The sequence below is a fragment of the Apis laboriosa genome, unplaced genomic scaffold (genome assembly GCF_014066325.1).
Source record: "Apis laboriosa isolate Shangri-la unplaced genomic scaffold, ASM1406632v1 scaffold4_cov146, whole genome shotgun sequence".
Lineage (NCBI taxonomy): Eukaryota > Metazoa > Arthropoda > Insecta > Hymenoptera > Apidae > Apis > Apis laboriosa.
In genome coordinates this window covers 5,712,694-5,727,510 of record NW_025223501.1, presented here as the reverse complement: position 1 = coordinate 5,727,510, position 14,817 = coordinate 5,712,694, and the positions used below count along the sequence as shown (strand labels likewise).

Below are 14,817 nucleotides of genomic sequence, written 5' to 3'. Positions count from 1 at the left end.
GATTAATCACCAACGTTTACAATAAAATTAAAGTTTAGAAAGGACAGTCAATGAAGATTTAATTCTTATGGAGACAAAAAAAAATATAGGTCTTCCCTTCATTCGACGAAACAAAGATGAATATATATATATACATATATATATACATATTTATATATATATTTAGATTTAATGAGATATGCGGCGCGACCAACATAAGAAGGTTTCTCTTAATGATGTAAATATTTACATAAATAGTCTATGAATTTAAATTGACATACTAAGTATTAGATTCCAATTACGACGAAAAACATTACATAAATTTTAGATAAATTGTAATTTAAGAAAGTCTTCATATCAAAGTAAATTTTGTCGATCTATTATGGATTCTAAACATTTAAAATATATATAAAATAATCAAATAGATATATATAATTATACTTATGTTCAAAAAAATCTTTGTCTTTTTTTTTATCTTTTTTTTTATAAAAAATCAACTCTTCTGTGATCATACATAATTTTATTCCATATATATGATAAACTTGTACTTTATATCTTACTAATATTTTATTTATACTTATTTATATTACTTTATTACGTATACATTTTATTCTGTATATCATATATAGGAGCTAAACGTAAAAATTGCAATTAAAATCTCGACTCTATATGAAGACTTTTTAAAAATATTCTTACTACGTAATAAATTTTTATATTTTTATTAAATAAAAACGTGAAATATATATAGTCTATTATAATAATTTATGATGATTTATGTAACATATAAATTTCGTTACGATAAAATGCAATATAGAATACTTATTTTTGGAGTATTTTGTTAAATAAAAAATTATAATGGTTTCGCGACGCGACTAGTACATATCTCAAATTTTATGTCTAATCAAAGAGATGCAAAAATAGTTGTTAGAAAATTATATCATAATTTTTAATTTCAATATATATCTTCTATTTAAAAAAATTCTAACTTTTAATCAAAGTTAAAAATCAAATTAATTTAATATTTGCAAGAATGATTTTTTTTATGATTTTCAAACGATAAACATTAACATTATAAATCAATATTCATATCTTTATATTTTAACGTATTTAATTAAATCTCTTGATATTATTTTTGCATCTCTTATGCTTTTATCTACATTTCAATTTATATAAATCTTGTGCTTTATATAAATATTGTTACTGAAATGCAAATACAAATTTAATATATCTTAGTAAGTAATAATAATAATAATAATATTAATAATAATAATAATAATAATAATAATAATAATAATAATAATAATAATAATAAATCATTAAGTTAGATAGATGTTACTGTATTTTGTACAGTGGTAGTCAAAAGAATTGGTATTAAAATTTTACTTGTGTATATAATTTGATCTTATCAATAATATTTTTTATATATTTTCATCAGTAATATTAATTAAGATAAATGTTTCTAAATTTTTTAGAAATATTATAAATGTGCACTATGCAACTAATTTTGTAAAAAAATTATATAAAATTTTTTAAAACATAATTAAAACAAATTTATTAAAAATTATTTTTGTATATTAAAAAGAATATCTTTAATTTATAATATGAAAACAGTAAATTTAAATATAAAATATATTTTTTAACAGAAAAATAATTCTAAAATGATTAAAGATCTTAAATTTTTTCTTTCTTTCTTTTTCTTTTCTTTTAACAAAAAATCAAAAATATTAATATTAAATTTCTTTAATATCTTACTTTATTGTGGTAATTTCATAAACCATAATAAATTATTTGAATGATACATATATATAATAAAAATCAATATAAAGGGATTTATAACTTAGTTGCATAATGTACAATATATGAATTCTGTATTATGTATTAAAATATCTCTTCTGATCAAAATATATATCACAAATCTGCATCTTCCATACATTTTGTATAGTATTTTCTTACAAAATATTCTTCACTTAATAGCAAAACAAATAATTCTTTCTATTGGAATTATAATAATATATCTATTACAGTATGTTTTTAAATTTTTATATTTTAATTACAATATATATATCACTTTATATATATTTCATATTCGTAAATATATAATTTAAAGTTAATATTACAATTGATATATCTATTTCAAAATATTAATAAATTATATTATATTTAATTATTATATTTAAAAAAAAAATTTTTGTTATTATATTAAATTGTAATATATTAAGTTTGCAATTATTAAATAGTATAATCATAATTATTTATATATATTATATTTATTTTATATTTATTATTTATTTATTATAAATAAATAATTTATTATATATTTATATATATATAATTATTTCTATTTTTAAAATAATTTTAAAATTATTGTGATTTATTTATTCAATTGTTTACTTTATGAAATAAAATGAGATATTAAAATATATTATAAAAAATATTATAAGAAAGAATTAAGTGTTATATTTAAAGCTAACTTTTATATGTTGTACATAATTAATTATAAATTCATTTTAATCATTCAATAAAAGAATCCTTTAGTTAAAAAAATTACAATATACTAATATATGAAATAAAATACATGACAATAAATATGGTATAATGAAACTGAACCTTAAAAACCTTCTGAGAACATAATATATATTCATAAATAATAACATATTATACTTTAAAAAATACCATATATAAATATTATTGTAATCTTTAATTTTTATGTATGATAATTTTTCATAATTTAATATGTAATCATTTAATTTTTTAGTATCAACTTTCTTTTTAAATCTAGTAAAACATGGTATTAATATAAATAATATAATTTATAATATAGTTTATAAGTTTAAAAATAAATTGACAAAATAAAAAAATTTAATAATTTATTTAATCTATTTAATAATAATTTATAAATAATTTATATCAATAATGTAAATCAAATATTCATTATCCTCATTTATATAAAAACTAAATTCTCTGAGGGTTTTAAAGGATAACATAAATTATTTAATATATTTCCTATATAAATATGTATATGAACAGTAAGGAAATATGCATAAAATATCCTTTTATTATAATGTTATCATATAAATATGATGAATTTATTGGCGATAAATATAATATACATGTACACGGTAATATATAAATCATAGGACCATGTTTTGTGTATGTATATATAGCTATAAAAACACATATAACAATATGTAACATGATATGTAAATAAGATAGAAACAAATATGGCATTGTTGATGAAACTTTAAACTAGAAAAAAAATTATTAGCATATAAATATAATATATAATATAATAATATTAAATGAGACCTCGTTTTATATAAAATATCATTTTATATAAAACGTTTTATATAAGATATCAAAGGTCTCAGAATGTAATATATTAAAATAAAAAGAATGTTTAGTCATTTGTTAGATATGTATTCTATACATAATATATACAGGAATCTCTCGTTACGTCAAAAAGAGTGCCACCAAATAATACCGTGTCGGTATATATAATTTGGCTATCATTCTTCAAAAAACCGATGTCGAGACAATTGTTGTATTTATATATGTGAAACAAAAAAATTTAATATATAATATATAATATATAATATATAAATCGACAGATTATCTTTAGATAATATAGTAAGAGAAACACCCTGTAATGTTACAAAGTTAAGTTGATGTGGTCATTCATTGCATTTCTCACAACGAAAATTTAAAATTACCTTTAATAATTAAGTTTTACAATCTGATTGACCTTGTTTTGTTACACTGATTTTTTTTATAAAATTAATAATTTAATCAATTAATTTTTAAAATTTAAGTTTTTGATACTTTTAATTATTTTTGGTCAATTAAATTCGTTGTATGAATTATTATAATCAATATCAATATTTTAAATTAAAAAGATACAAAATCAATATTGTAAATTAAAAAGAAGTTAAATATGCAGAAAATCTTTTTTTTTTTTAAATTCATTCATACGTATTTTGACAAAAATGACCATTTATAATTATTGACTGAAAATTATTTAATCATTTTGTAAATCTCATCATGTAAATCTATAATAAATTAGCATAAATATTTATTTTATATATAAATACATATTTTATATCTTTGTATTATGTATCAATTCATAAAAAGAAACAAACTATTGTGCTTAAATATTTAATTTTAATTCTAATTTATACCAATTATACATATTAATAATTTGTTAGACATACTAGTATAATAATTTTACAAATATTTAAATATAAATTATATGTTTTATTAAAAATTATAAAATGAGCTTTAATAATTTTAAATATTCTATAAAAATGCAATTAAATCTAAAAATCATATTTAATCTGTAAACATATATAACTGAAAATAATTATTGTATGCTATGACTTTTTCCATATAACAGGAGGCAGATATAAGTACAAGACAAACAGATTATAATTTTACTATATTATTATTAAATTCATAATTGAATACAATTTGTAAAGAGACTTTGTTGTCTCTCTTTCATTCTCTTTTTGTATATCTTATAATTTTAGTTTATTAGTTGGGTAATTTCTACTGTATATAAAATGTAATCAACAGTCTGAAATTATGAAATTATACGCAGCAATAATAGTAATATAACTAGTAACTTGTGTCATTAATCAATAAATGATTATTTATCTTTTATAAATTAAAAATATAAAAATAACTTGCCTTTATCAAAAATGTAACAATAAAGATAATAATTAATATACAATTTAACGATATGAGACTCAACAGGACAAATTGCGATAAAGAACGAGCATTGTGTACATCATGTACACTGTACGATAATATTAAATTCAGACAATAAAATGTTATTATCGATGTTATTTTATGAGTTATGAATTTTGAACCTTCTTTCCTAAATTTCTATTTTCTTATCTAAAGTAGTTCATTATTTTGTACTTGATTTATTTATTTTCCAATTATAAATAAATATTTTCAAATATTAATCATATTTTATTTAATATTATATAAAAAATAAATACTTTATTTTGAACTTATTAAATGAGTTCGTTTAATAGTTTTTATACGTTCTAAATTATTTTGTTTTTCTATTTCAAGAATATGTTTTAATTTATCAATATGATTCGAATAATCAATTTCATTTATAATAGAATTTAAATCTAATTTATCAATATTTGGTATTACTTTATGAGCATTATTCAACATATGCTTAAATATTCCAACTTGTTTCGGTGTTAATATAGATATTGCAGTACCAGATTTACCTGCACGTCCTGTTCTTCCTGCTCTGTGAATATAACCATTTATATGTTTAGGAAGATCATATGATACGACCAATTGTACATCTGGAATATCTACTCCTCTTGCTAATGCATCTGAACATATAAGTCTAAAAATATAATATAAATATAAGAGAATTTTACAAAAATATTAAAATTCAATTTTTAATATAATAGTTAATAAAACATACATTTGAATTTTTCCATTTATAAATTTATTAAGTATTTTTTCGCGTTCTTTTGATACAAGTTGGGCAGAAAGTTCTCCAACTACTATATTTTTTTCAAATAAAAGTGACTGAAGTAGGATTGTTAATCTATGAGTAGTTTCTCCAGAGTTTGTAAATATTAATGTTTTAGGTATTATATCATTGTTGATTATTATATGATATAAAGCTGCTGGTTTATACTCTGTTGTACATTCTATTGCTTGTTCTCTTAATTCTTTAGGACTTGTATAACGACCTATGAAATCACCTATTTCTTTATCTAAATTTACATCATCATCTTTGTCTGTCACCAAAACAGATGTAAATAATATTGGTTGAAAAAGTCCAAGACGATTTAATTTTTCAGGATCTTGTGATAATGTTGCACTGAATAATAATTTTTGTGCTGGAATTTCGCTATTTAGAAATTAAAAAATCATTAATTTAATATCAAATAATACATATATATATGTTTGATAAACATTACTTAAAAAAAAAAAAAATTACTTAAAAATTATAATCACAAACTAACCAAGAACGTAAGTTAAAAAGTGTTAATCGCGGTCTTCGATAATGAGGATCAGGAAGATATTCTAACCAATCTGCAGCTTTATCCGCTTCATCAATAACAAGAAATTGAAGATCATTCAAGGAAAATCCTGGTGTTTTTAATATATGATCTATTAACCGTCCAGGTGTAGCAATTATTATATCTACAGTAGATATATATTCCCCTCTGGCACCTAAATTAGAAATTATAAAAAATTTATAATTAATTCATTTTTTACAATAGAAATAGTATGATTTTAATATATAAGTACTTTCAATATAGTATAGTAGTTTCAACATACTTTCTTTCAGAATATTTTTTTGTTCTTCATGAAATATTGATGCACCAGAAAGTAAACCAACTTTTAGATTTGTATGTGATATATATGTAACAAAAACTTTATAAACTTGTGTAGCTAATTCTTGAACTGGTACAACAACTAAGCAACGTATTTTTGGAACTAATCGAGATTGTAATATTTGAATAATTGGTAGAACATATGCCAAAGTTTTACCTAAAAATTAAAAATATATCATAATCCTTAAATGTATAATTTTGTTAATTAAAATTTAAATCAATAAAATTATATTATTATTTAATTATTTAATTATGTCTATAAATAATATATATTCATACCACTGCCTGTAGGAGCAGATACACATGTATCCCTTAACCACCATTTCTGTTGTCTATCTTCATTACATTTTAATAGCCAAGATATCATACTAGCTTGAACTGGAAATAATTTATTGATACCATTAGTTTTCAAAACTTCAATAAGTTTGAGATCTAAAATTGAATTCAATTCTTCTAAACTTGGACCACTATCTAAATCAACAGATATGATTCTTGGGTTAGTTAACCATTCTGGTAGTATCCTCTTAACTTTATAGCTTTTATGTCTACTTTTTTCACCCAAAACTATAAAATTTGTTTGTTGTTCTTTTTGTATTTCATTTATTGATTTATTAGATATTTTACTACTATCTTGATTATATGTATTTTCAGCATACAGTGTCTTATCATTTTTCTCATAATTTTCTTCGTTATGAACATTTTTTCTCTTTTTTTTCTTTTTTTTATGATCTTGATCTGAATTTTTTCTTTTTTGTTCATCATCATTTATTATAGAATTTTCATTCAATTTAATATTTTCTACGTAAGCTTCATTAAAATTTTTCGTTTTTTTCTTTTTCTTTTTATGATTCAATTCCTGCAGATTTTGAGAATTATTCTTTTTTATTTCATTATTATTTTTAGCAGCTCTTTCTTGTTTACGTTCTTCTATTCTTTTCAATAATTCAGTTAATTGATTCTTTTCATTCTTCGTTTCCTTTTTTTCGCCCTCATATCTATTAAAAAATAATATTTATTTAATAACTACATACATGCAAATAATAATAATACTTTGTTTATTTAGGAAGTATTTATATAAAATTATAAAAATAATATATTAAAACATAATGTAGTTGATTTATTTATGATATAATTAATTTATATTTTATTATTTAATATTTAAAATTAATAATATTATATTTTGTTACTTTTATTCTATTTATCAATTTATTATAAATAATATTACCTATTTATTATAAATAAACTCATTTAGTTTATGATCACTCACGTGTTACAAACGTTTTATAGGTTATATAGATAATGACTAGATTAAGGATAATTTATCTAAAAAAAAAATTTTTTAATCTAAATTTTATTAAAGTTTATTATGTATAATATATTTAACACAATTTATTATGACAATTTTATTATGAAACATATCTATACATTTATAAAAATAAATTATATATTTATTAACAATAAAAAATAACAAATAAACTTGAAACATTATTTACTTATTTATATAATTAATAAAACTTATATAAATAATATAATTAAGAGATATATTGTAATAGGTCAATATAATGATATAATAATAACATATTATCATTATATTAATATGTATATATATAATAAAATTTTCTATTTTTCAAATCAATTCAACTTCATTTCTCTAAATTTATTTTAAATTTCAAAAAAATTTTCGTTTACAATTTTATAAGATATTGAAAATATAAATATAAATATATTTCATATAAATAATAATAAAATTTCAAGATTAATATCATATTTCTATATAAATTATAAATACAAAATTAAATTTATTTTAATTTTTAATTAAATTTATCAAATTATTAATTGAGATCGTAGTTTTGTACATATATCAAATTAAACGTCTACATGGAATAAACCTTAAAACAAAATCTTAATAGACAAAAAAAGTGAATAAAGAAAAAGATAGAAATAAAGTAAAAATTTGATTGAAATTAACGTTAATTCTAAAATATCGCAAATGAAAATACATAAAGAAAGAATAGAAAATCGAAAGAGGAAAATAGAAATAGAATAAGAATTAATTGCTAATGATATCTCTCGAATATCTCTTCATAAGCAAGATAAAATAGAGTAAAAATTGAGAATTAACACTATCTTTTAAATATTTTAGAAAAATAATTTTTTAAAAAGATGTTTTTATTATTCAAAAGATGGCGCCAGTAATCAATTCTTACCCTATTTATCCTTTTTCTATTATTTTTTATTCTTTCTTTATATGTTTAATTTATGGCATTCTAAAGATGGCACTGATTTCAAAATTTTATTTTTTTTCTATTATTCTTTCATTATTCTTGTCTACATTATTATATATTATTGGATTAATTACACAGATTGATGTTCGATTTTATATATTATACATTTATATATTACACATATATTAAACATATATTTAAATACATGTAAGAATAGGGATTTCTAATTTATATTATTAATATTATTATTAATAATTAATAACAATTTCAATCGATATACGATAGTATTACTATATATACGAAATCGATATACAATTGATTAGTCATAAATTTTATATGCACGCTTATTAACATTTTCTTATAGATATGTTGATTCATGTGAAAATTATGAATGGTTCGTATGATTCATAAGTTAGTCTTAAATTAGTTTAAATTTATACTACAGATTAATTATTCACAAAATAATTAAAAAATTATTCTCTTGAGTTTGGAAATATTAGATTTAAAAATATAAATTATTTTTATATACAAATATATTTAGTATTTTTCATATATTTATTTATTGAAAATAATTGCTTAAGAAATTTATTATTTCGTAGAATTAAAAATAAAGAAAGATATAATTTAAAAAAAAAATAAAATTTTATATATATAATTTTATATTATAATAGTATAAAGAATATTTTATTATTATAGTTCTAGATTTTCATTATGAAGATATTTAAATATATTTAAATGAATCAATGAAATGTGAAAATGTAAAAATTCAGTATAGAATTTATTTAAAAAATAAAAAATGAACGAACAATTTCACATTTAAATTACATATATAATACGTACATTAATAAAAAAAAAATCAAAAATAATTATTATGCTTCATTTTTATTTTTAATTTTATTAATTGTAACTTGTAAGTTAAAGAACTTCGGTTCGTCATTCTTCAAAGAACTTTACATTTATATATAATATCATACAATCATACAATCATGGCCTTGTTTCTTGAAAATCTTTTAACGAATGGGAGCTAATTCTAATTATCTTTCTTTGTTACACTATAACATTCTTTACGCGATACGTCATCGAATCTTTGTTACATCTCCCACCAAGAGATTCTTGTCCTACTTCCTCCGAAATATTATAACTAGAATCTTAGTATATTTAGTGTACCCCGGTATGTCCATGTAATCACATCAAAATGCTTATATTTATTTGATTTTCAAAATTAGTATAGTGATATCAAATTTAGATTTTAATATTTAATGTTTCAAGTGATAACAAGAGATTTATATTTATTCAATATTTACAAAATAAAGATACAGTTTTTTTAAATAATAATTGCATGATATAAAATTGACATTAGTATAGTAAAAGTAATTCTATTATACAATTCTATAAAGTAAGATGAAAAAATATTATTTTAATAATTTATTTTAATATTTGATATTGAAAATATATAATATTATTAAATTATAAGTACATATATATGAGTACATATATATAAGTACATATATATAAATTATAAGTACAAATATATGAAACATATATATGAAAGCAAAGATTGTGATATTAACAAAATATATATATATTTTTTATTTTTAATATAAATTTACATTAAATATACGAGACAAGTTATCCAAACGTCATAAAATTGTGTACATATTTACTAATATTAATATTAAATTTGTTTCGTGTAATTTTTGGTTGTTTGCAAATCTATAAATAGTTTTTTATTTATAATACTTACATAAAATCATTATATGAATTACCTATGCATTAAATCATCGTTAAATCTTATTTTCTTATTACAGCAGGTACGTTCTCCATTTATTACTCCCACCATTCCTTCAGAGAATATCCACGGCGGAGCACCAGTCTGTCTCAGTTGGTGACGACAACCGAACGCTATTGCTACGTAGAGAAACCGAATAAAGTTTGCAACTGCTAAAAAAGAAGGTAAGAGCCACACCCCGAATACTCATTTCTAGATACCGATCAATACGATATTTGAAATAATAGTCTTCACATTCTTTTTTATGTGTATAGTTAAAATAAAATTAATTGCAAATTTCTAAAGATATTTATACCGAACTAATGACATCATCATTCATCTCATAATTTGGATGATAAAAATATATATTTCTGATTACAAATAATTATAAAGATATATTTTTTTTTATATTTTAAAACATCAATTTTATATAGAAAAATAGAGAAGAATTAATTTAATTTTTTAATTTAACGATCTTAATTATTATATTAATACGAATACAAATAACTTATGTTATTATTTTTTTCCTTAAGTATTAGCATTGTAATATTTACATCACAAAATGATGATGATGAATATAATACGAACATGATCAAATGATAGAAATAATGATTAATAAATTTTAATTTCTATTTAATATCTGAATTTATATTCTAGCAAATTCGAAATGTCGGCCAGTCAATATTATCACGTACAGGTAATTTAAATCTAACTTTTATAAACTTTTAAAAAGGTTATCCTCCAATAACCAAAATACAATCGATTTTATTCACAGTGTACACCAACGGTTTATCCCGCTGATCCTTTTGACCCAGAACAAGATGCATCTCTTCTTCGAGCCGCCATGAAAGGTTTTGGCACCGATGAACAAACGATAATCGATGTCCTTGCCCATCGTGGTATCGTGCAACGACTCGAAATAAGCGATAAATTTAAAACTATGTACGGAAAGGATCTGATCTCTGAATTGAAATCAGAACTTGGCGGTAATTTCGAAAAGGCTATTTTAGCATTGATGACACCGTTACCAGAATTCTACGCTAAAGAACTTCACGAAGCGATTTCTGGAATGGGAACGGACGAAGGTGCTCTCATCGAAGTGCTAGCGTCCCTTAGCAATTATGGCATAAGAACCATATCTGCCGTCTATAAAGAACGTGAGTCTTTTTTCGGTCCAACGATTTTTAATAAATACAATATTGCACGATCTTTGTAATTATTATAGTTTGGAAAATTTATTATTATCTATCTTATGCAAGATTTTGCAAGCGCATTATTATCAATTCGATATATTATTTTTTCTTTCTTACAATTGAACGCTTATATTACTTACTTAAATAATTTAAATTCATTCAAGTAAAATCGTGATTGGTATCATTTCCAATTTGATTAAAATAATTTCACAGTCATAAAATAAACATTATGAAAATTGTATTTCTTATACTCTGATGATTCATTGTGTAACCGAGATATCATTCATCTTGGAAATAACGTCAATGATTTACTCGTGAAATAATTCCGCGAAGAAATTAGTGGGGATAGTACTGCGTCTATTAAACGATATGAGAATATCAATCAAGAAATAATTCTTTATATTATATAAATATTTCAAACTTCAATATGATTTGATTATTGTAATTCATGCTCGCTCTATAATATCTTATAAACGAATGAATATAACATCATGTATAGATATATTCTTTTAATTATTAATTAACGATTTCAATTTTTTTTTCAATTATATTTTTGAATTAACAAAATTATATAAATTTATAATGATATATTCTTGCAGTATACGATACAGATTTGGAGGAAGATCTGAAGAGCGATACTTCTGGACATTTTAAGAGACTGTTAGTTTCACTTTCATGCGTAAGTAAATTTTAATTTTTTATATATATTTTAATGCATAATCTCTCTCTCTCTCTCTCTCTCTCTCTCTCTCTCTCTCTCTCTCTCTCTCTCTCTCTCTCTCTCTCTCTCTCTCTTCTGCCCTTGCTCTCGTACAATATTTTCGTTAATAGTATTTACAAGCTTAATATGAACAAAACATTGATCTTCTTATCGCACCGATATTGTTTTTTTTCTTTTGACAATTTTTCGTTTAATCTGGAGATGATGGAGAACTGAAAAAAAAAAATATTCACTTTAAATATATAAAAATTCGACATTTCCATTTGTTGAAAACTATTTATATATTATTATAATATGGTTATATAATAATGAATTAAATAAATTATAAATTAATAAACACAAATGAATTTATTATTGAAATATAATGGAATTATTTCTTTAATTGTATATTGAAAACGAACATCGAAATACTTTTTCTTTTTTTTGTAACTTTGTTCTTGTTGAAAATAAAATCTATATCTAATCGATAATATTCTTAATCGATTATTTTTATTGTTCTGTTTAGGCCAATAGAGATGAAAATCCTGATGTTGACGGAGAAGCTGCAATTCAGGATGCTGAAAGATTACTTGCTGCGGGAGAGGAACAATGGGGAACAGACGAAAGTACTTTCAATGCTATTCTCATTACTAAAAGTTATCCTCAATTACGAAAAATTTTCGAAGAATATGAGCGTCTTGCTGGTCACAGTTTAGAAGATGCTATTAAGAGAGAATTCTCAGGATCTCTCGAAGACGGTTATCTTGCAGTTGGTAAGATCAATGTTGCATGATTTTTATGCAATAGATTATACATTTGATTATTTGATTCTTGTTGTATTTATTTCTACTTGCTACTAAAATAATTACATAAACAATTAATTTTATGTCTTTTCTTTAGATTGTCTTTTAAAGCAAATTCAAATATTTTCAAGTATTGTAATCTCAAATATTGTCTAAAAAATATTTAAAAATTACACTTTTTGCATTTGTTTATTTTTAGTAAAATGTGCACGAGACAAAACTGCATATTTCGCGGAAAGATTATACAAAGCAATGCGTGGATTGGGCACAGATGATTCGACATTGATACGTATAGTCGTAGCTCGATCAGAAATAGATTTGGGAGATATTAAAGATGCTTATCAAAAGATCTATGGACAGTCGCTCGCAGGTGACATCGATGTAAGTTAAACTTTTGATAATAATTTATATTGTAAAATATTAAATACTGGTAAAAATGTTTCTGTAATTTTTATCTTTATTGTCTATCGAATTAAAAATGAAATATGTATTCAATGTATGATTTAAAGATTATTTATTATTTTAATAATTAAAATTATAATTTTAATAATCTTTCAACGATTGTAATTGAAAAAAATTATATTAATAACATTGTGAAAATGTTGATTTTTTACAGAAACATTTATACAAACTTTAAACTTAGTTTAATCAAAGCAATGATGCAGAATATATAAGCACATAAGTGTTTTAATTTTTTGTAAAGCACAAGTACCTTTAACAAGCTAGTTCGCTATATCTTGGCTGCCCATAATTTTCCCTAAATTTCAGGATGACTGTTCAGGAGACTACAAGAAACTATTGCTTACTCTACTTGGATGAAAACATTTCATTGAACAACTTCTTTTGTTTTTAAATCATATATTAATACCAGGAATTTTCCTTCATTACATTCCGCGAAGCTATTATACATATATATGTTTTAACTTGAATATTTATTCTAAATTATATCAATAATTAGCAGGGATTACGGTATTATGTAGTTAATTTTTTTGGTTGGACTTGTTTAATTATTTTATCGTGTATGAGTTTGCTTATAAAATTATTTCGTTTGCATCGAAATAAGCTGCTTTAATCTCTGTGAGACTTATTAAATGAAAATAAACGAATAATATGTTATTTTTTTATTATTAAAAAAAAAAGATCACACTGAAGTTCATTAATTTATAAGACAATTTATATGCCTATCTAACTAATTTTACTAATTAAAAATAGCTTTTATAATATGCATGCATATGTGTATTATTCTGAATCTGTATATAAATACATTATTATTTTGCATTCGTTTATTAACATTGCTTTTAATTTTTCCCACATTCTGTTTGCATTTACAGAGTGACTGCAGTGAAGATTTTAAGCGGCTTCTGATCGCGCTTTTGAATTAAAGAAAGTTATGGAAAGAAATACATGTTTACATTAATTTTATTTATAAGAAATATGATATGGGCATCTCTAACATAGATGTTAATAACATTCGTTTAATATAATTGTATAATATATACTATATATATATATATATTTCGTTTGCAATAAATTTGCATTTCTTTTATTTCTTTTTATTTATCGTAAAGTGTGAACGAGAAAACCAGTATCTTTCTTTTCCAGAATGATTGCAACGCTGAATGGAAAAGACTTCTGATCGCAATGTTGAATTAGAGATAAAAATTTATTTAATTAAAATCTTGAAATTTGTTTAAATAAAAGTTGTGATAAATAAAATGACTTTTAATCCATACATACATGTTTATTTTTATTTATTTTCCAACATCAAAGAAAAA

At 21.2% G+C, this 14,817-nt stretch overlaps 2 protein-coding genes across 4 annotated transcripts; one reads left to right on the top strand and one right to left on the bottom strand.

Moving 5' to 3' along the window:
* Positions 1 to 4,808: 4,808 nt before the first annotated feature.
* LOC122717241 (ATP-dependent RNA helicase DDX51) lies at positions 4,809 to 7,642 on the bottom strand. The gene is made up of 6 exons (XM_043941098.1): positions 7,579 to 7,642; positions 6,633 to 7,348; positions 6,298 to 6,510; positions 5,979 to 6,189; positions 5,429 to 5,863; positions 4,809 to 5,347 (listed from the first exon to the last, which is right to left on the bottom strand). The coding sequence occupies exons 1-6, from the start codon at positions 7,599 to 7,601 to the stop codon at positions 4,981 to 4,983; spliced, it is 1,965 nt and encodes a 654-aa protein (XP_043797033.1). The 5' UTR covers positions 7,602 to 7,642; the 3' UTR covers positions 4,809 to 4,980.
* A 2,172-nt stretch (positions 7,643 to 9,814) lies between these two features.
* Positions 9,815 to 14,774, top strand: LOC122717244 (annexin B9-like). 3 transcript variants are annotated; one of them, XM_043941105.1, is made up of 8 exons: positions 9,815 to 9,974; positions 10,387 to 10,531; positions 11,004 to 11,043; positions 11,122 to 11,503; positions 12,139 to 12,218; positions 12,766 to 13,012; positions 13,242 to 13,423; positions 14,645 to 14,774. In XM_043941105.1, the coding sequence occupies exons 3-8, from the start codon at positions 11,014 to 11,016 to the stop codon at positions 14,693 to 14,695; spliced, it is 972 nt and encodes a 323-aa protein (XP_043797040.1). In that variant the 5' UTR covers positions 9,815 to 9,974; positions 10,387 to 10,531; positions 11,004 to 11,013; the 3' UTR covers positions 14,696 to 14,774. The 3 variants fall into 3 exon arrangements, with proteins under 3 accessions (XP_043797040.1, XP_043797039.1, XP_043797038.1); XM_043941104.1 differs by lacking the exon at positions 14,645 to 14,774 and adding an exon at positions 14,374 to 14,588 and having other exon boundaries at positions 9,816 to 9,974; XM_043941103.1 differs by lacking the exon at positions 14,645 to 14,774 and adding an exon at positions 13,811 to 14,158 and having other exon boundaries at positions 9,816 to 9,974.
* The last annotated feature ends 43 nt before the right edge of the window (positions 14,775 to 14,817 follow it).